Below are 20,919 nucleotides of genomic sequence, written 5' to 3' on the forward strand. Positions count from 1 at the left end.
ACAGGCTAAGTGGCGTCGGAAAGGTACTTCTGCCGACGTGACTGCAAATGTATACAAGGTGATGTCAGTGTTTAAAAAAAAGCCCCTGTGCCTCACTACATGTAAGCTACTATGCTCTACAAACAGCTAGGCATAGTACAGTGGCTATAAAACATAATTTTTCGCCATAGTGCCCCTTTAATCATAGCTTACATATAAGTGCACACTGACCATTTATATAGATAGATGAGATCCGCCATGAAAGGGGGGTCTCACCTGTCTTAAAGTGATACAGCTTACAAATGGATACAAATGAATACAAACATATAAAATGACGTCCTATGAATAAGATTAAAAGGAGTGTCTCTGTACAATAAATATGCAGAAAGAGCACTCTAGTTATGAGTACACTCCATGAAGGAACAGTAATATATAATGTATAAAACAATGCTATAAATCAGTCGGGGGGGGGAGGGGGAGTAAAAGGGAGGCATAAAATAAAAGGTATATGGATTTATTGTAAACGAGGCTCAGGCCCCTTCTCCTATTTAACCCCAGAGGTACATGGGTACCTAATAGCAAGATCCAGAAAGCATCACGTTTGAGAAAAATTCTATATGGATCACCCCCTCTAACTGGCCTTATTTTCCTTTCCACCCCTTGAAATCTAAATTAAATCATATCACCACTATGGACCTGCAGAAAATGTCTGTACACACTGGAAAGATTGGTAATGTTTGCACTACTGAAAAGGACTCTTGGGGCCATTGTAGTGCTTGGAAATATGATTGTGTAAAGGACGAGTAGTGCAGCCAATTTATTGCATATTGCAAACAGTGCATGTAATCATATAAACATTGTTAGTCTGGCAGTTTACAAGGTGTTTCATGTTAAAAATCCTGCCGTTGGTCAGAGAAACAATGTCCTGCGTCTGGTCATGCACAGGACCGTACCTACCTTTGATGTAACCACACCTGAAGGATCCCTTTGTGGCAAGCCAGGTAGGAGTATAACCTTCCTTCCATCGAAAAAGACTTGGAGCAAGACCAGAACCAAGGATGGGAGGCCGTCGAGCCGCAAAATCACAGCACTTGGACAGAACAGCATGAAGATTGGTGGCTGAGCGCAAGACAGACAAATATTTACGAATTATTGCTATAATCTGTTTGTCACAATAAACATTGGACTTTCAATCAACCCTACGTGTAGCGGGATATCCTTTTCTCTTATATAGTTTTACTTACTTACTGTAGGTAAACTGTCCTAGACAAGAGTGTGGAGACCAGTAAAAACCCAAAGGAGGTTCTGAATCTTTTCCAAACTTGTCAGAAATAAAATATTTTCTGCTGCTTTGCATGTCCTTGCAAGAATACCGTATATACTCGCATATAAGCCGACCCACGTATAAGCCGAGGTACCCACTTTACCCTCAGAAACCAAGAAAAAGTGATTGACTCGCGTATAAGCCCCCTTCCCAGTATAGCCCACTCCACAGTAGCCAGGTGTGCCCCCAGTACAAGTCAGCCCCCTCCCCATAGCCAGATGTGCCCCAAGGATTATAAAGCTGTGTCTCAAGATGCCACTAGATGGGGTCATAGATATGAGACTGACACACAGGAAGAATCCCCAATCATTGCACCTCTGACACATTGCTTGCATGCTCCGCTCCACAAGAAGTCTTGAGCAGTGCACTCTGCACACCATGTTGCAGGGGATGGAGGGCACAGACACAGCAAGAAGCCAGCTGGCAAGAGCAGGATCACTAGTGCACGATCCTTATGCTCCTCTGCCAGTAACAAAACCTGCTTCATTATCTGTTCTGCTCCACTGACTTGCATATAAGCCGAGGGGGTAACTTTTCATCTCATGTTTTGTGCTGAAAAATTAGGCTTATATGCGAGTATATACAGTAGCTTTACAGAGCCCGATTCATATATAAAGGCCTGCAAAGAAGCTTGTGGAGGCAAGTGAACACAGTCCCCCCTCCCTTGATAATTCCCTGGCCATTTCTCACTGAGAATGCATAGAGAGAGAGAGAAGAGGGTGTTATGTGCACCTGCGCTCTCATTGGTCTGTTAGGTCACATGAGATTTCAAACATCATGTGACCAGAAAAAGCAGCTGTCATGGGAGCAACAGTGTACAATGTCGCGGTGCTTTAATTCACAATAGAATATCAGCCTACCATAAATGTGATATGGGGCAAGATACTAAGCTGTGACATATAAATCAGCAATAAACAGCCACTTTATAAACTTATCTTGTTTATAAACCTGTCTGATGCCTGTAGCTGCATGCTTGTTGCAGGTGTGCAACTCAGACAACACTAATGGCTGGTGCATACCATGCAATTTCCCTTCGGATAGATAGGTGAAATAGACAATTTCCGACAGTTCCTATGTGATTTCTGATCGTTATTCTGATCAATTTTCCAGTCACTTCTATACATAATCAATCGGAAATCAGATCGGACCTATCAGAAATTATCTATTTGATCCCAAATCTGACGGGAAGTTGCATGATGTGTGCCAGGCATTAGTGCAATATTTCAGCACAGCAGCCCAGTAAATGACTTTTCTTATGATGTATACCAATATAATAGCCTCTGTATTACACTTATCAGTTAGTCTTCAGCTTATGTTTTATCTACCTACAGTTCCTGAACTTCTGCACTGCAATCTATAGAGAAACTTTCCATGACTGTGAAAATTTGGCACTTTTGGTAATGCTTTTAAAAATACACCTGGAGAAAGACCTGAAGGACCTTCCTGTCATGGATCTTCATTGCCTCGTCGCAAGTCTTCTTCAGAACATCAAGGATTGGGGAAATATTGTGAGTACATAGCACAAACTGAAGCCTGCCCCTCTCAATGGAGCTCTGTTTCTGCATAGTTGTCATTTCTTCTCTGCTTGTTTATATCTTAGATGCGGGAACTATGGTATGCAATGAGTGAGCTTTCCGATCACCATCATAACTTCATTAAGGTCCTACAGCTCGTTCCTACATTTGATCCTCGGGGAAGGTAAGTTTCTTCTGTTATAATGCACAAATTTAACTCTAAAAATGTTACTGGTAAAGCCACTCCCTGATAAATATGCATATCCCTCCTCCACAATTGGCGGCCCATCTGCCTTGCAGTAAATAGTTAATTAATGGACCTTTCTCTGGGAGTGGTTTTCCAACCCTAGTGCTGACTGCCACTAAAAAAATATAAAGTTATTGCCACTTACAGCAGAGTGGTCCGTTTTTCCCATTTACATAGTTAGGCATGGGCTGGGAGTTAAAAAATGTCTCCTGAAAAATTGTACAAATGCTCTGCAAGTGTGAAAGATTACAAAAGTCATGCTGCATGTCAATACGAGCTCCCAAACCAACCCAGCTATCCCACCCTACTAAAACCATTGATCGATGCGCGGGACAGGAAAACTATAAGGTTAATCCTGAAAAGACTGGTCACCCATTTACTCCGCACACTGTAATAAGGTATTAATAACTATTACATTGAAATACTTTATTTTTTTATTTTGATTTCACTTTTTGGCCACTAGATGGCACTGCAAACACTATCCTGGGTTACCAGGAAGTGTTCAATCTTTTTTTGTTACTTTACGTCTTACTTTCATTATTATCGATGAACATGGGTCCAGATTTTGGTCAAATTCATTCATTCCAGGCACTTTGATTGGCTTGGGGAACACATTCTCCCCTTCACCAAACCCTGACATGTATATCCTGCCGTAAACGAGTGGCAGCAGTGCTGTTAACGAGAACAGTGCTCAAATTAGATGCCTAAAAATGACCAGTTTGAGTTAACAATACTGTTTAAGCAGACCCCTATATAGCAGAACATGAAGGTACCTGCTATGCTGTTCTGCCTGCACTGAAACCGTCAGATGCTTTGGGCACCAACAACGCTGACAAGAAGACACACTAATAGGGGTTTATTAGTGCAAATTGTCACTGTAGAACCTGCATTTTAAAGGACTACACGTCATAAATTTAGGTCTGACCCAAGTTTAAGTCACCTCCTATGATTTACTTTAACAAGGGGTACAGACTAACCAGCAAGCTCATGGTGACCCAGAACTCATTGGAGTGTGTAAGGGACTACAATGGTCCTAAAAGCCCCCTTACTAAGATGTTAAGAAAAACAAAAGTTTGCTTTCCTAAAACAAAAAGAATTTGCGATAATTCAGGTTGGAGTGAGCTTGAGATGTCTCCCAGAGCAACACTGCTAAAAATATGCAAATTAACCATTGTACCCTTAGAAGCTAAACACACCTCCAGAACCGCTGGAATGCAATGATGTGTCAGCTTGTTAATTTGTACAGAGCCATAATAATCCAACATGCATACAGACTTACTAAGATGTTAAGAAAAACAAAAGTTTGCTTTCCTAAAACAGGTGACAAGTCAGACCTAAATTTCTAAACTTATAGTTGAGTATTGTCACGGACGGTTGCGGGGCCGCAGGCGCGTCTTGGAACCGCCCGTGAAGAAAAAGCGATCGCACTCGATTCCCTGCATCGATTGCGCTTCAAATCGATACAATCTGGGTTGAGTGTGTAGGGGCAGCTGAAGTCCTTTTCTTAGCAGAGAGAGAGAGAGCACCATCCTAAAGGCTGGATGGCTCTTTTGACTTGCTAATGAAGCCAGAGGGGTAACACTCAGATGTTAATTAACAAACCAGGAGTCTTTTCAAAGCCAAGGAAGCTAATCCCAGCAGGGGGCAGACTTAGCGGAACTATTCAGCCAGGATAGGGAAACATAGAGTTATGATCTTTATGCATGTTTTAGAAGTACCATACATCGGAGAGCTGTGGAAGTTATATCATTCTGCTGGTCCGGATCTTGTGAGTATTTTGATATTAAATTGGGGCCACTGGCAGAATCAGAACTCTGGGAATTCCACCGTTTTTTAACCGGGCATGCAAACATGCCCAAGTTTGATATCATATTAATCGGTAGGTTCTGGGGATCGAGAATATGTAATTATTATTTGTGTGCCGGCCGCGCAGGTCTGCCTAGGGAACATGTCATGATTATGAGGTTGCTAAAGCCCCTGCCCAGATGTGATTACCATAGTCCGGCCTGGGGGCCGACTCTGGAAGCCCGCCTCTGATCTCAGCTCCATTAAAAGTGAATAAGCTGCCTGGGAAAGGGGTCCTCCCATTCCATCCATATGAGAAAATCCTGCTGCCAGCTCAGAGGACATAGGGCTGGTGGCCATTTTGCTGAACTTTGAATGAAGCTCTGAAACAAAGGAACATGTGCTGGCGGCCATCTTGATTGGCCATCTTCCGTAACCTGGAACAAAGAATTCTGCTGAACTTTGATTGAACCGTTTTGCTTGAACTTTCTGATTTTCCCACAAAAAGGACATCTTTCCAGGAACTAAGTATTTTTCTCCCTTCTTTTATTTTTTATACTGGCTATTACTGTCTTAATAATTGTGATTTTAATAATTGTCTGTATATATTAATTATTTATATTGCGTGAATAAACGACTTTCTCCAAGTCATTCACTGTCCGCTACCCTGCTTATCAGCACACACAGAACTGATCCCGGGTCTCTGAAGATACGCTACTGTTTGTTTGTTGTTGGCTAGACAGAATACCGTGTGTTTAACCGTTTTATTCGCAGGACTAGTCAGTCAGTTAGTGGGCTCCACGGTCCCATGGTAACCGCGGTGGTGGCAGTTTACTCTGAACCAGTGGGTGACGTTGTAATTACCCGTGTCTCACAGGCTCCCTTCTGAGTTGTCTGCGGCTAATTCTTAACGGTTCCTGCGCATTGACTGCGACCAGAGTTCGCACGATCCGTGCGCTGGCACCGTTTAGAAGGCTAAGTGCGGTCAGCCACTAGGACTCCTGTGACAAGTATATACAGTAAACAAACAAAAACTGATACAATGGCTATCATTAATGAAAGTGCTGTAAAATAAATCCGTGCGGGGAAACACCGCTGTGGGTATTTCAGCCTTCTGGGTGGTCATTCATAAAAATGTTGCCTGTTGCGATAGGAGTGCGGAGATATCCCGCTGTAGGCTGTCGGTAGGCATGCGGAAACAGGAGAAGCTAGCCCAGTCCCTCCGTGCGGTGTTCTCTCTGCTGCTGCTTGGGAGGTCTGTCCCATTCACTTGCATGTACTCCGCATGCTTATCATTACATCCAGGGGAGCGGTAATCCCCGTCCGCATACCGCCTGCGTTAGTTTTTATGAATTTACATTTTGTTACATTTCTGCATAGAATCACCGCATAATGCGGTGATTTATCGCTCTGCTCGGAAAAGTCCGCTTCGCATGCGAAAACAGCCTTTATGAATACAAATTTTGCTCAGTGCTCAGTAAAGTCGGCTGTTCTTAGCATTTCCGCATGCGGGAACGCTTTATGAATGATAGCCAATGTGTACTGCTTCATAGGGAGCCAATGCAATAGATTTAATGGAGAATTGATTCTCGAAGGGTCTGTTCACATGTGCCGTGATGCAGATTACCACCCAGTTTCACATCTCATAGATCCACTTCACCACTTACACCAATGTTAGTTGTGGGGCAACGTGTGCCACACCACACTGCTACTATTACCAACATGTCCTAAGAGTCTGTCCATTCTTGATGTTTTTATTAGAAATGTTTGTGTATGGGGAAGTTCTTTGTCAAGATACTGCGAAAAAGAGCCATATTGCTACACAATGGTGCAGTGTTTTATGGCTAGTACATCTCCTGACTCGAAGAGGTTGATTCTGATTTTCCCATTCACTTGACAATACAATGCATTAAACCAAGTCATGGAGCAGCCAATAGATACTGAAAGGGTTATTTCTCACCATTTATTTTCCTTTCACTCTAGAGATGTAAGACGGCACGTCAGCCTCATTTTTATATCTAATATCCTGAATGGAGACTGTGAAACAATTCCTCTGGACTATGGACAACAGGTGGGTACCGAATTGCTCTTCATAGTTGCACAGTTTAGTTACCTCACAATTTACTGTTGAGAGATGTCTCATTTGGCCTAATACAATTTATTATTATTATTATTATTATTACAGATGAGGCTGCTGAGCAAGTGTATGTCCCAAATGAAGCCGTCATTACTGCTGAAGAAAATGCAGCAACTGCCAGAAAATGAAGCAAAACCTGCCCTTGATTTGGATCAGGAGGTAATTAATGGTTACCCTGTCAGGTTAATGGAAGATGAGGTTTAGGAAATAAGTATGTGGGATATACTGTATCTCTCCACAGAAACAAGGATCAATGTGTCCGCCAAATGTTAACATACATTGCGCCGACTGGCCGATTTTACTGGGCCCCGTTGCGGGCAAACGAGGTGGAGGAGGACGGCGTGGGAGCGATAAGCCTGGAGTGGGCTGGAGGAAGCCCCAGATATGTATCTTTTTTATATCCCCATCTAGCAACACTTTTTTTTTTTTTTTTTTTTTTTTTTTTTTTTTTTTTTTTAAACAAAACAAGGCTTTATTGAATACAAAGGAGGTAATACAGCGGTGTAGCATAACATGTACATATGAGTGGATCTGAAGTGTCATGTGTTTAAACATTGCAAATTGACCTACTAACAGAATAACACAACATGTAGAAGTGTCACAGAGGGATTAACTACTGGTAACAGTATAGCATATACAGTATTTGGGGAGAACCGTGTACACTGGAAGGCGTTCCGTAAGGGCATGACGATTAGGCTTGTGCTTGATGGGTGTTGTAAAATAACGCAGAGGTTCAAAGTACTTGTGCAGTGATATCAGTGAGTATCAACGTATCAGTGAGGTAGTTATACGGGGGGGGAGAATGAGGGTACATCAATTTTTCCATTTATCCCAAATTTGGTGGAACCTAGGAGCCCTGCCTCTGTGGATATAAATAAGTTTCTTGTATGGTAGGGAGTTGTTTACTCTTTTAATCCAGTTGGCGACCAGAGGGGGCGCGGGCGAAAGCCATCTACACGCCACCTCCTGTCTAGCCATAAACAGCGATTCAGTCATGAGGGTCTTTAAAGAAGGGTCCAGACCCTCATCTTGTATGACTCCCAGTAAGCACAGTATAGGATCCAGCGGGACAGGGCAACCCATTTTGTCATGAAGAAATTTTGTGACCTGTGCCCAGTAGTTTGTTAGGAGTGGGCAACTCCAAATTAAATGAAGAAAAGATGGAGAGGCAGAATAGCACTTTGGACACGTGTCCGACGTGGACGGATTGAATTTATGCAGCTTAGCTGGTGTGAGGTATGTTTGATGCAGGATATATAGCTGTGTAGCACGGTCACGTATACAGGGTGTGGATTTTTTCACTGCCATCAAGGCGTCATCCCAGTCTTCGTCCGTGATCTCAATGCCAATTGCCTCCCATCTTTGTCTAGATGGAGCCGTACGCTCCAAAGCTTTATTACTGATTAGTTCTTTGTATAGGGTTCCTATAAGGTGGGGGCTAGGCCCTTTTGAAATTATGTCCATTATGGGGAGGGTATAGGTTCTGAGAGGGGATTGCTGGAATTGACACGTGAAGGCATGCTGCAGCTGCATATATCTGAATTGCTGTCTGTGGGGGACTTTGAATTTGGATTTCATTAAATCAAAGGTAAGCAGTTGACCATTAATTAGGATCTGGCCTAGGAATATGATTCCTTTGTTAATCCAGAATCTGGGATCCGGTATAGTAAGAAATTCTGTCATGGAGGGGTTGTTCCACAGGGGAGTGTGGTAGTCATATCCTTCAAGATTGTATTCTTTGCGTATACACTTCCACACTCCGTTAGCTTGGCTCAGGATAGTGTTGCCCTGTCTCTCCCTGGAAAATGAGGACGTTAGGATATCCATTACCAGGCTTTCCTTATGGGGGTCTGGGTTATAGCTCAGCGTCTCTGCATTAACTGCATGGGGGACCACAAACCAAGCAGCCATATGTTGTAGTTGGGATGCTAGATAATATTTGTGAAATGACGGGAGAGATATCCCACCCAGATCATTTGGGTTTTGTAGAAGGGAGCAACGCAATTTGGCTCTGCCATTGTTCCAGATGAAGGCGAGCAACACCGACCTGAGGCGTTTAAAGAACCTCTGTGGGATGTATATGGGTGAATGATGTAGCATATATAAGATTTTTGGGAGCAGTACCATCTTAATTAGGTTCGTTCGACCAATCACAGAGAGGGGGAGTTTAGACCAGGCCTTACATCGCGACTGCACAAGGGGGATTAGACCATAGATTTTGTGAGCAAGATATTTTTTAGGGTCCCTATTTACTTGTACGCCCAAATATTTAAACGATTCTACGGTTTGTAGAGGAAGGTGAGTTTGAGGGGAGGAGTTGGGGTGAGTGTCCAATAGCATTAATACTGATTTAGATCTATTGACACACAGGCCAGAATAATAGCTTGCCTCATCAATGATTTCTAGTGCAGAGGAGAGAGAGGCACCGCTATCTGCTAAGTATAAAATTGTGTCGTCCGCGTACATGCTGACTTTATCTTCCGTACATTGAGTTTGAAAGCCTATCACATCAGGGTGCATTCTAAGCCTGTGTGCCAAGGGTTCTGCTACTAGGGCGTATAGTAGAGGGGATAAAGGGCAGCCCTGCCTAGTCCCACGTTCCAATACAAAAGCATCTGATATCCAAGCGTTTGTGCATATGCGTGCAGTTGGGTTTGTATATAGAATTTTAACCCACTTACAAAAATTTTCCCCAAAACCAAACCTGGCAAGGACCGCGGATAAAAAGGGCCATTCCACGGAGTCAAAGGCCTTAGCCATATCTAGGGAGGCGATAACTCTTTGACCCTTATTTATGTGATTGCATTGTATATTGGAAAATAGTCGCCTGATGTTGATAGCGGTGTTTTTACCTGGCATGAAACCAGTTTGGTCCCCATGTACCAAGGACAGGATAACTGTGTTTAGACGCATGGCAAGTATTTTGGCTAAGATTTTAACGTCAGCAGTAAGTAGCGAGATTGGGCGATATGACTCACAGAGGAGAGGGTCCTTGCCAGGTTTGGGTAGCACCACCACCAGGGCCTCACGCATTGTCTGCGGGAGTTCCTGAAGGTCAAATGCCTGCTGGAAGACTTCCAGTAGTGAAGGCGCCAGCTCATCCGTGTATTTTTTATATATTTCGGCAGGGAGACCGTCCAGGCCGGGCGCTTTTTTGTTGGGAAAACTTGCTATAGCGCAGTCTATTTCTTCTAAGGAGATGGGTTGTTCTAACTGGGAGCGTTGAGAGTCAGTTAAACGGGGCAAGGATAGTTCGGAAAGGTAGATTTCTGAGTCTATTTGTGTAGCAAACGTTTTGCTAGTGTATAGGTCAGCATAGTATGCATGAAACACTGAGTTGATTTCATGGGGTTTAGTGACTATCTGCCCCTGTGAATTCATTATTTTCGCTATGGTTGGGGGAGAGGTGTAGGGTTTAGCTAGGTGCGCTAACAAGGTACCCGCCTTCTCACCTTGCTCATATTGCAGTTGCTTATTAAAGAAGAGCTTGCTAAGGGTTACCTCTTCAAGTATCTCGCGGTGCTCTAATTGGGTTTTCTTCCAAAGCTGCTCGGCCTCCTCTGTACGATTATTTAAATATTGGGTCTCTGCAATTTTAATCTTTTCAGCAAGTGCATGTTCTCTGTTTTTGGTATCTCCCTTGTGCTTTGCGACTGCATTGATTAGGGCTCCTCTAAGGTATGCCTTAAATGTGTCCCAAACCAGCATCCTATTTTCCACCTCTCTGTGATTGAAGAAGAACTCTTCAATTTGCTTGGGGAGGGTGTCTTCGGCTTTCATGAGTTCTAACCAGAAGGGATTAAATTTCCAGAATTTAAAAGGGGGAGTAAGGCCCCAGTTTAGTGTTAGGAGGAGAGGGGAATGGTCTGAAAGGAGTCTAGGGAGAGTTACAATGTCCGTAATCTGTGTGAGGAGATGTGAAGAGGTAAAGATGAGGTCTATGCGAGACATCGTGTTGTGGGTACCAGAGGTGCAGGTGAATACCTGTGTGTCTGGGTAAACATGCCTCCATGTGTCAATCAGTTGGAGCTGTGCCATAAAATTTGAGAAGTTAGTGGGTTTGTTTAATTGCGGCGGATATCTATCAAAAAATGGGTTACAAACGTTGTTGAAGTCGCCCAACCAAATCGAAGGGATGTTTGGGAAGCGTAACATAAATTTAATGCCTTCCTTAAGCGGGGCAGAGGAGTAGGGGGGCGGGATGTAAAATGCTAGTATTAGGAGAGGGAAGCCCGCTACTTCACAGTGGACAAATATATATCTGCCCATGGTGTCTGCTATTACCAAAAGTGGGTTGAATTGTAAAGTTTTGTTGATCAATAGGGAGACCCCACGTGAGTACTGGGAATAGGGAGCGTGGTACATCCAACCAATCCAGTTTCTACGAAGAGCCAATAACTTACCACCTGTTAAATGAGTTTCTGATAGGGACACTATATCAGGTTTATAACCCTTTAGAAAATTTAGTGTGGTGGAACGTTTCACTTTGTCGTTTAGACCTCTAACGTTCCAGCAGATAATTTTAAGTGGGGACGCCATTTAAATTTAAGGAGAGTATATTAAGAAAGTATACATTTACCATAGAGCTACCTTCCAGCGATACACCAATCAAGCATTGTGTATAAGTTATACCAATAAAGCCTTTAAACTGTAACTTAAAACACCCAATACCCAACCCACCCAGTTCCGCTACAAAAGCGAGCAGAACTTTTACCCAGAACAACATAAACACCATTGTAGTTAATAGATGTGTGCACCAAAGTGTTATTCACATCTACTTGGGGGAAACCAGGGGAACAAAAAGAGACTTACAGAGCACAGTTAGTGCGGATTCACCACTAAGGTGTAGGGGTAGCTCGATAACGTACCGCTCGGGCACATTTAGTTAAAGGTTCTATACATATTTAGATTGTGCAACCTGCAAAACTGGTGTACGGATTCTGCGCATCCCAGGCAGCCGGCCACATCCAAACTATATTGAGAACAGGGTGCGTGGTGATGACAATTATTGGACATAGGGGGATCTTGCTATGGGAGCCAGAGCATGTAGGGTTTACATATGGGTTTTATGGAATTGTAGTGACCGTGGCCCGCCACCCAGCAGTATACACAGAAGCCAGAACACCGCTGACTAATATCAGCGATTTGGACCCAGTACATATAGTTAACATATAATTGAAACCAGAGGGGAAAGGGATAGGGGAGAGGGGGGAAAGAGAAAAGGAGGGGGCAAGTCATATGTAGCATATACACACGTATACTAAGTAGATAGCAAGTATAGGATTCGGTAACTAGAATCAGTGTGGAGAGTTAGCATAGTTGTCTGCATGCGTGTATGAGAGTGCACATAGCTGAACAACAACCTCCTGGAAGCTAAGTGAAAGTAGCTTTTCCAAAAGTACACAGGCAAATAAAGGTGCTGCAAAAGTCGCTAGTTCGATGGGAAAGGTCGTGCAAAACATGGCGCATGACTTGAAACACCGTAGATACAGCCCAGACACATAGCATAGTGAGAAGGGAGGGGGTGATGACAAATTGCAGCATCGCGGGCGAATACTAAGGTGGGGACAAGCAGAGTCTTTCATGGGCGAGTGCTAATGTAGCCATCGTCACATAGGAGCTCTAGCACTGCTTTCGCAAAACAAGTTATACAGTACCTGTAGTGTAGATTGGAGTAAATTGCAGAAAGAGAAAAAAAAAAAAATTATTTAGGAACTTCTCAGGAGTCTTCACGACTAGGAGAGTTACGCCTGCTGGTAGCGGGAAGATTTTCATCTAGCCACTTGGAGGCATCTGCAGGGCTGGTGAAAAAGTGAGTGCGGCCCTCTGAGATAACGCGGAGTTTCGCCGGGTACAGCATGGAGTATGGGACGGCCGCATCACGGAGGCGCTTCTTGACTCCGATGAAGTGCGCTCTCTGTTTCTGGACCTCAAGCGAATAATCAGGATAGAAGGAGAGGCGCGCATTTTGGTAAGTGACGTCTCCTTTGATGCGGGCGGCCTGCAGTAGAGCATCCCTGTCCCGATAGTTAAGGAACTTAAGGATAAAGGTGCGGGGTGGAGCACCCGGAGGGGGTACTTTCGGAGAGACTCGGTGTGCGCGTTCCACAACAAAGACAGCGGAAAAAGTTTCGCGCCCAAAAAGGTTTGTAAGTAGTTCTTCAATAAACTCCACAGGGTGGTCCCCCTCAAGCTTCTCGGGAAGGCCCACGATACGGATGTTTGATCGCCGATTGCGATTTTCCAGATCATCTTGCCTTTCTTTGATGTGTTTAATGTCTGTTTGAGCCACGGTAAGGGCAGGTTGCAGGGGCCTGGTTACATCCTCCAGCGTACTAATGCGTGACTCAGCTGCCGTGACTCTGGTCCGGAGGTTGTGCATGTCTTGCCTTAGGAGTGAAACGTCTGTTTTTACCTCCTCCAGCTTGGATGTGATGAGGGTTAAGCTACTCTGGCAGCCAGTGATAGCTTCCATGATTTGTGCGAGTGTGGGAGTCGGTGCCTCTTCTGTCTGCACCTCAGCGCCATCTTGCTCCTGAGTTTCCATACGGAACTTTTGTAGTTTTGCCACTGCCTCCGATTGTCTTTTGGACATATTGTGCTCTAGGCGTTCCTGGGGGAAGGCACCAGTCTGTGGTATGATTTAGTGCACCCACGGATAAAGAATAAAAGTATTTTTGTCGGATAATGTAGTGCCCGAGCGGGAGCTCCTCCAACACACGTCCTCACTCCATGCGCCTCCGGCCACGCCCCCCATCTAGCAACACTTTAAAGAGGAACTGTCAGCCCATACTAACTCAGAAAAAAACACATATGTAAGTAGATAAATACTTGCTCTACTTACATAACATATGTATTGCACTGTCCATGTTTTGATTTTAGTGATTTTTCTATAGTCAAGAAAGAAAATCCTTCTTAAGATTCCATTTTAAAGGGACTCCGAGCTCAAAAAAAAAAAAAATGAAAATTGCACTCACCTTGGGCTTTCTGCAGCCCAGTGTAGGTTGGGAGGTCCCACGACGGCGTCCTGGCTCTTCTCCCAGGTCTTCTCCCAGAGATGGCTGGCCAGCGGCTTCCAGGCGGCTCCAGGCGACACTGGCCCGAGTGTCGGGCACTCTCTTCCGCATACGACACGTGTGACGTAATCAGGCCATTTTTTTTTTATTGAGCTCGGAGTCCCTTTAACTGTGTCTATCTTGAAGCCAATCCTGATGTCATTTCCTCCCTTACTCTCCTCTATGTGATTATATATGCATTGCCCGTCCTTCTCCCAGTCTTCAGACACTCCCATCCAGTTCTGCAATACAAAGTGCATTGTCTCAGTATGATACATTTTGGCCAGTCAGAGAGGAACTGAGGTTTGGGAGTAGAAAACGGGAGGAAAAGAGGCTTCAGCCAATCAGGCTGCAATTAGTTAAGTCTGAGGGGAAAGTAAAGAAATAAAAAAAGACAACCTAGCATGCCCTGCAACTTTGTGCGGCAGATGTACCAAATAAGAGCCAGAAAAACTGGGGAATGTTGTTTTTTGGAGAAAAAAAAGTAATACCGTATATTCCGGCGTATAAGGCGACTGGGCGTATAAGACGACCCCCCAACTTTGCCACTTAAAATATAGAGTTTGAAGTATACTCGCCGTATAAGACCACCCCTCTTTTACACCCTTTAAACACCCTCTGCACTTAACATGATACACCCTTGTAAACACCCTCGACACTTCAATATGACACATACTGGCAGCGCTGTTATCCCTACACATTAGCTATTACACATACCGGTGCTGGAGCCATTGGGGAAAGAAAAATCCGTTTACAGTCAACGTTTCCTGCACAAGCATTAGCATTATGCCAGCAGCTGCTTGCGTGAGTAGCAGAGCAGCTTCCTGATTTTGTGTCACATGACTTGTGCGCTCCAACGCAATTACCGCTGACTGGTGTGCTCCAGCGCAAGTGCGCGAAGTGAGTGCCTCCTCCGGCAATCTACATCATGAATGCATACGTCACCAGCGTGCGCGTCATCGGTCATGTGATCCCCGAACCAGGAAGCTGCTGTGTTACCCTTGCGAGCGGCTGCTCGCATGAGGTTAGTGGTGCAGGAAGCTTTGGCTAAAGGATTTTTTCCCAGAACGTCATTTCGGACAGCACCCCTGGATGAGATGAGACCTGTCTCCCTCCCCACTGTGGACAGGAAACTGTTAAAAGAAGAATTTGCATAAGCAATAGGCAGCCACATATAAGATACTACACCTGACACAGTACCTCAGTTTAGTTTCCTGTCCCGGACGGGATGCATGGGAGAGGTCTCCAGGAGTGCCATCCATGTCAGGCGGCAGGGGCAGCGTTTTCCAGGGCTCCAAGCAGCGCTGTTCAGTGAACAGTCAGGAGCCCTGCAGCGTGGAGGAGGCTTCTCCATCGGAGGCAGCAACTTTATGCGCGCATGTGCGTGCATTGGAGAGAGTTCACTTCCGGTTGAACCGGAAGTAGTCACGCGCTGGCGTCCCACGTGATCTGAAGTCTGAGCCGGGCGGCAGGGGCCGCGGCGGTGATTAGGAATCGGCATACAGCTGATTCCTTAAGGTAAGAAGCTGATTAAGCATATGCTTAGCCGGCAGGGGCCGCATGCATAATTGGATCAGCTGCATCAAATCAGCAGCACAGCTATAAGTTTGTAGAGTCCATGATGCACTCTGGTTTGTGGCTGGGATCATGGAGGACGCCTCTGGGTCAGCTCCTGCACAATCTGCTGAATCTGCCCAGGATCCCTCTCTGGCAAGTAGATGTGATTATGTTTCTTCTGCTTGGCTGGATGTATGTTATATATAGAGGGATTTGTCTAATGGCTGGCTATCGTTTATTATGTTTTATACCCAAAAGACATAAGACTGAGAAGGTTGAAAAGTCTGAAAAATCTTCTACTCAGTCCAGTCAGCATGGATTGGCAACTCTGAATGGAAATGGTGCCAGTATTGTACAGAGAAGGTCCACAGCAATAGGAAATTAAAGATTCTGCTATTGCTTCTACCGCCTCAGCTGCTTCAGATGGGCCTGGGACTAGTACTGCTATGGCTTATCTACCTGTTATAGCTAATCCATCATCTCCTATGTTGTCTGCACCTCTAACTATGCCTCCTGCTTCCAAGAGACATAGGCCTCTATTTATTGAGCATTCCTGCATGCGGTAATGCTCAAAACAGCTGACTTTACCCACCATTTAGTAAAGTGTGCATTCATAAAACCTGTGTCCGCATGAAAATCTATAATTCCTGAGCAGGTGCGGGAAATTAACACCTTGTGTGGAGATTATCACACAGGTCACTGAAGGTTAATTCATAAAAATTAAAGCAGGCAAATGTGAGCAGAGAAACCCTGGCTGTTTAGAGAAGGCGATAAGCCAGCAATAACAGGCAAGCTAATAGAGAGACAGTCCTCCCGGGCAGCTGCAGTGAGAGCAGAACAAACTGCATCCCAGAATACCCAGGCTGTGTTTTTAACCCCTTGGGTACCTGTTTTCAGATAAATTTCACATCAGAAAGCCTGCATGTGTAACATTCTTGAAGTTCTTCTAAGCTGCAGCAATTAAATAGATTGTTTAAAAGAACTAGACAGATTCAGGGCAAGGAGAGGCAATTTAAACAAAAATGCACATGTAAAGGAATGCTGGGGCTGCCTCCTTTATAGTAACTCTCTCTGCACAGAGAAAATGTATCAAACTAGGAGGAAGATTTGAGTAAAACTGACTAAGGGCCTTTTTTTCATTACCCTGCGAGTTAAGATTTGATTCTGATCACGAGGTACGTTAAACTAATGGAAACTGCAGCAGCAATTTCCATTAGTGCAATCTGATTGCGATGCGATTTGGACAAAGCACAATCGTCATCCTCCTGCATTGTATGCAATTGAGCTGTACTAGAAGTATAGTATAGCGCAATCGCATAGTGGAAATTGAAGTACGATTGGGATCGCAAATGTTGTTGCGATCGCATTTCATAGTGGAAAAGAGCCCTAACCGCAATGTTTTTTCCTGAATTAATGAAAGACTTACTAATAGGTATTAAGTCTGAGCAGAAATCTTTGACACCTTTGGATCAAATGTATGAGAGTTTGGCGGATCCTCATTCTCGGTTTATTCCAGTCCATTCTACTTTTAAGATTAGGATTAAGGAGTGGGATAATCCTAGGAAAAGGTTTTTTTTTTTGGCCCAGATCATTATCTAAATGTTGTTTTTCTCCTGAAGATCAGGGTTTTTGGGAACCCCACCTAAATTAGAACCATATTTTTCAAGGGTATCAAACAAAACTGACCTACTTTTTTGAGGATTTCTGGGAAATTTTGAATGATTTCCCCAAAGTTTGGAATGCTTCCAATTATCTAGTGGACGCTTCAGATGATACGGTTAAACTTATGGCCAGAAGAGGTGTATGGGTAAAAACTTGGAATGATGACAATTCTTCAAAATCAAGTTATGTGGTGTACCTTGTGAAGGGGGTCTGCTGTTTGAGTCAGTTAGACAACCCTCTAGACAGAACGGCAGACACACATGTTAAAAAAAAAAAAAAAAGGATTCCTGTTAAAGGAATTCTATCGATTCACATTTTCAATTGACACAGGAATTGTTTGGGAAGTGTTGCTAAGTACTGGTGTATACATTTTAGTAGCAACTTCTTTGTTTACTGTTAGCAAAATACTTTCAGAGTTTGTTTGATATTTGCTTCCTGTAGTCTGATATGCAACTCTGGCTGTGCATTGAAGTAGACATCCCTTCTGCAATTGATTTGTCCCAATATAGCTAAATCCTACCCTCAATAAATTACAGCTTTTGCCTCTGATATTTAACATGAAAAGTACGAAAATGTTTACACAGCTACTTAGACATTATTTGCACACTGTCATTTTAGAACACTTGGGTATTGATAGTATTCCTTTAAGAAAGGACCTTTTCAAAGTAAACGGTCCTTTCGTCCCTCCTTCTAAGAATAAGTCAGATCCCTAGTCCTCTAAGGGCAGGAGATGGGCTCTCTACAAGTCACAGAAGCCTAAGGGCCTGTTCAGACTGCACACGTTTCCAGCTGCGTTTTGGAAACGCGTGCAGAAGGCCAACACGCACGACATCAGACAGTGCATAGAGTGCACTGCCTGATGTTCACACTGCATGAGTTCCGGACCTGTGCGGTCCGGGAACGCATGCTGCACGCAGATTTAGCAAAAAACGCGCGGCTGTCCCATTCACTTTTCAGTGATGGGATCAGCCACGCAACGTCGTACGCGTTGCGTTCCGCATGCGTGGCCGTCCGCGTTTGTAATGTGAACCGGCCCTAAGTCCAACTTCACTTTTACTAAGAAGTCAGATAAGCAATGACGCTAGTATTCCAGTGAGATGGAGAATTGCAAATTTCAAAACATGGCAACTACAGTGCACAAAATATTGGTTATTTAGGCTTTTCACAGTGGGACGTTACAGGCGCAGGTTAGAGCAGCCTGTAACGCAGCCCAGCTCACAGTAATGAAAAATCAATGGGCTGTTCACAGTGCCCACGTTGTGTTACACCCCAACGCTGGACGTTTAAAGAAAGTGCATCATGCTGTGCGTTATACACGGTTTTAGCCGCATTAGACTGTTTGCATATGCTCAATAATGTGTGTTTTTTGTTTTTTCTTGCAGGAGAGGAGGGGAGAGTCCGCTGTTGTGGCCATCCACATGACTTATTAATATGCACTGCAGTGTTAACTTCCTGGAGCGGCCGCTTATTGGCTGGCAGGACCACGTGATGCGGAGTTTTCCGATCACGTGGTCTCCACAGTCTTTGCCGCATGTGCCGTTTTCGTCCGATAGTATGCGTCAAAAAGTACGCATCACAGACCCATCAGGAGACGCATAACGTGGCTCTAAATAGCATCCAACTTCAAAGCTCACATGCGTTGCGCTGGGGGCACGTTATGTGACCTTAGCGTCGCATCTAACGCAACGTCTTAGTGGGAAAGAGCCTTTAAGGTGTTTTTTTTTGGAGGGATACAGAATAGAGTGCAGCCAGCCTCCTTTTAAGAGCTTTTGCATTACTCCCCGCTTGCAGGACCAAATAAAGTTTTCAGCCCTACAATCGGAAGTCCTTTCCCTGTTTAGAAAAAAAGGGTAATTCGAGAAGTACCGAAATGTCAGAGGACAGGGATTCTATTGCCCTGTGTTTTTTCTAGTAAAGGAGCTACAGGGAAATTATCGGTTCATACTAAATTTAAAGAGTCTAAACCAGAAGGTAAAATACAGAAAATTCAGGATGGATTTGATCTATTATTCATCTTTTACAGAAGGACGATTTCCTAGCCTTTCTAGACTGAAAAGATGCGTATCTTCAATTACCGATGCATCTGTCTTCTCAATAATGCTTAAGGTTTGCCATCCAGATGGAGGAAGAGGTAAGAATGTATCAGTTTAATGCTTTGCCCTTCCGATTATCCTCAGCTCCAGGGTTGTTTATGAAGGTAATGTCTGGGGTTCTGGCTACACTTAGACAGAGAAAGGTTAACATTTTGGGTTACCTTGACTTTCTGTTTTGGTGGACATCTCCCAATTCGGTAAGAGATCAGATTGTTACGACAAGTCTTACTACAAGATCTAGGTTGGATCATTAATTGGGAGAAATCTTCCTTAATTAAATCCTACACAGATTATAAATTTGTTTGGGCTATTTCATTAGCATATCAGACACAGGGGAAGCAATTCAATTCTATCATGGCTCATTCCACAAGAGGAATTTCGACTTCCTGGGCAGAGAGGGCAGGGGCCTCTATAGATCAGATCTGCAGAGCTGCGACCTGGTCAAGTCACAATACGTTTGTTAAGCACTATCGCCTTAATGTATCTGCCTCTGCAGGGTTATCCTTCAGAAGGAAAGTTTTGCAAGCTGTGGTCCCACCCTAAGGTTTTAACTCTTGTATATCGTCTCATCCAGGGGTGCTGTCCGAAATGACGTTCTGGGAAAGACCACTTTACTTACGGTAAAGTCTTTTCCAGTAGTCATGAGGACAGCACCCCTGCAACCCGCCCTTATTTGGGTAGGAAAGAGAAATAAGTTTGTGTAAGCATCATTAAATGTCCGTGTCATCTTTTTATTAACTGAGGTACTGTGTCAGGTGTAGTATCTTATATGTGCCTATTGCTTATGCAAATTCTTCTTTTAACAGTTTCCTGTCCACAGTGGGGAGGGAGACAGGTCTCATCTCATCCAGGGGTGCTGTCCTCATGACTACTGGAAAAGACTTTACCGTAAGTAAAGTGGTCTTTCATGTGCAACCTCCCCCCGCTGCTGCACCAATAGGTAGGCAATCGATCGGCTAATTCCGTATTCCAGCATCCATCAGTTTGGAGTGCCACCCGGCGTATAAGACGACCCCCGACTTTTCAGAAGATTTTAAGGTGTTAAAAAGTCGTCTTATACGCCGGAATATCCGATAGTGATTTTTTAACTTTTGGATTGCCTGGTTAGCATCCTTATTACTTGTTTACCAGATAAAAATAAAGAATTGATTTTATGCCTGACAGTTAAACGTTAAGAGTGAATTGTGGCTAGGGATAGTCGATGAAATGCTAATAATTCCAGGTTGAAATAGATTTTATGCTAATTGTATGCAAATTTATACAATCACCTCCTTATCGCTATTTGATTACTTGATTTCCATGAGACACTTGACTCTTGTAGGATACCAGCATTCTAATGAAGACGGCTTCCCAATGAATAAACTTGGATTATTGTCTCATGGATGTGCTACTGAACAATTTATATCTGTTACCTCTGCATGAAATGTATCAGTTAGCTATTTTCTATACATTTTTTTTTTTTCTTTTCAGGCATATTATTTGACTTTCAGCCTTTTACACCTGGTTAATGATGCAAGTACCTCTGACGAGTCTCCTTTCACCCAGAGAGTAAGTTTGTTCATCTAT

At 43.9% G+C, this 20,919-nt stretch overlaps 1 protein-coding gene across 5 annotated transcripts in view; it reads left to right on the top strand.

Annotated features, from left to right (window-relative positions):
• SLF2 (SMC5-SMC6 complex localization factor 2) overlaps positions 1-20,919 on the top strand; it is an 87,725-nt gene that overhangs the window by 53,890 nt on the left and 12,916 nt on the right. For all 5 annotated transcript variants that reach the window (XM_068255207.1, XM_068255208.1, XM_068255206.1 and 2 more), the window contains 5 exons: positions 2,635-2,811; positions 2,904-3,001; positions 6,833-6,920; positions 7,035-7,145; positions 20,824-20,901. In XM_068255207.1, coding sequence (XP_068111308.1) covers positions 2,635-2,811; positions 2,904-3,001; positions 6,833-6,920; positions 7,035-7,145; positions 20,824-20,901 — 552 coding nt within the window. The remainder of the gene's footprint in view (positions 1-2,634; positions 2,812-2,903; positions 3,002-6,832; positions 6,921-7,034; positions 7,146-20,823; positions 20,902-20,919) is intronic.

Source organism: Hyperolius riggenbachi, chromosome 10, assembly GCF_040937935.1.
Source record: "Hyperolius riggenbachi isolate aHypRig1 chromosome 10, aHypRig1.pri, whole genome shotgun sequence".
NCBI classification, from domain to species: domain Eukaryota; kingdom Metazoa; phylum Chordata; class Amphibia; order Anura; family Hyperoliidae; genus Hyperolius; species Hyperolius riggenbachi.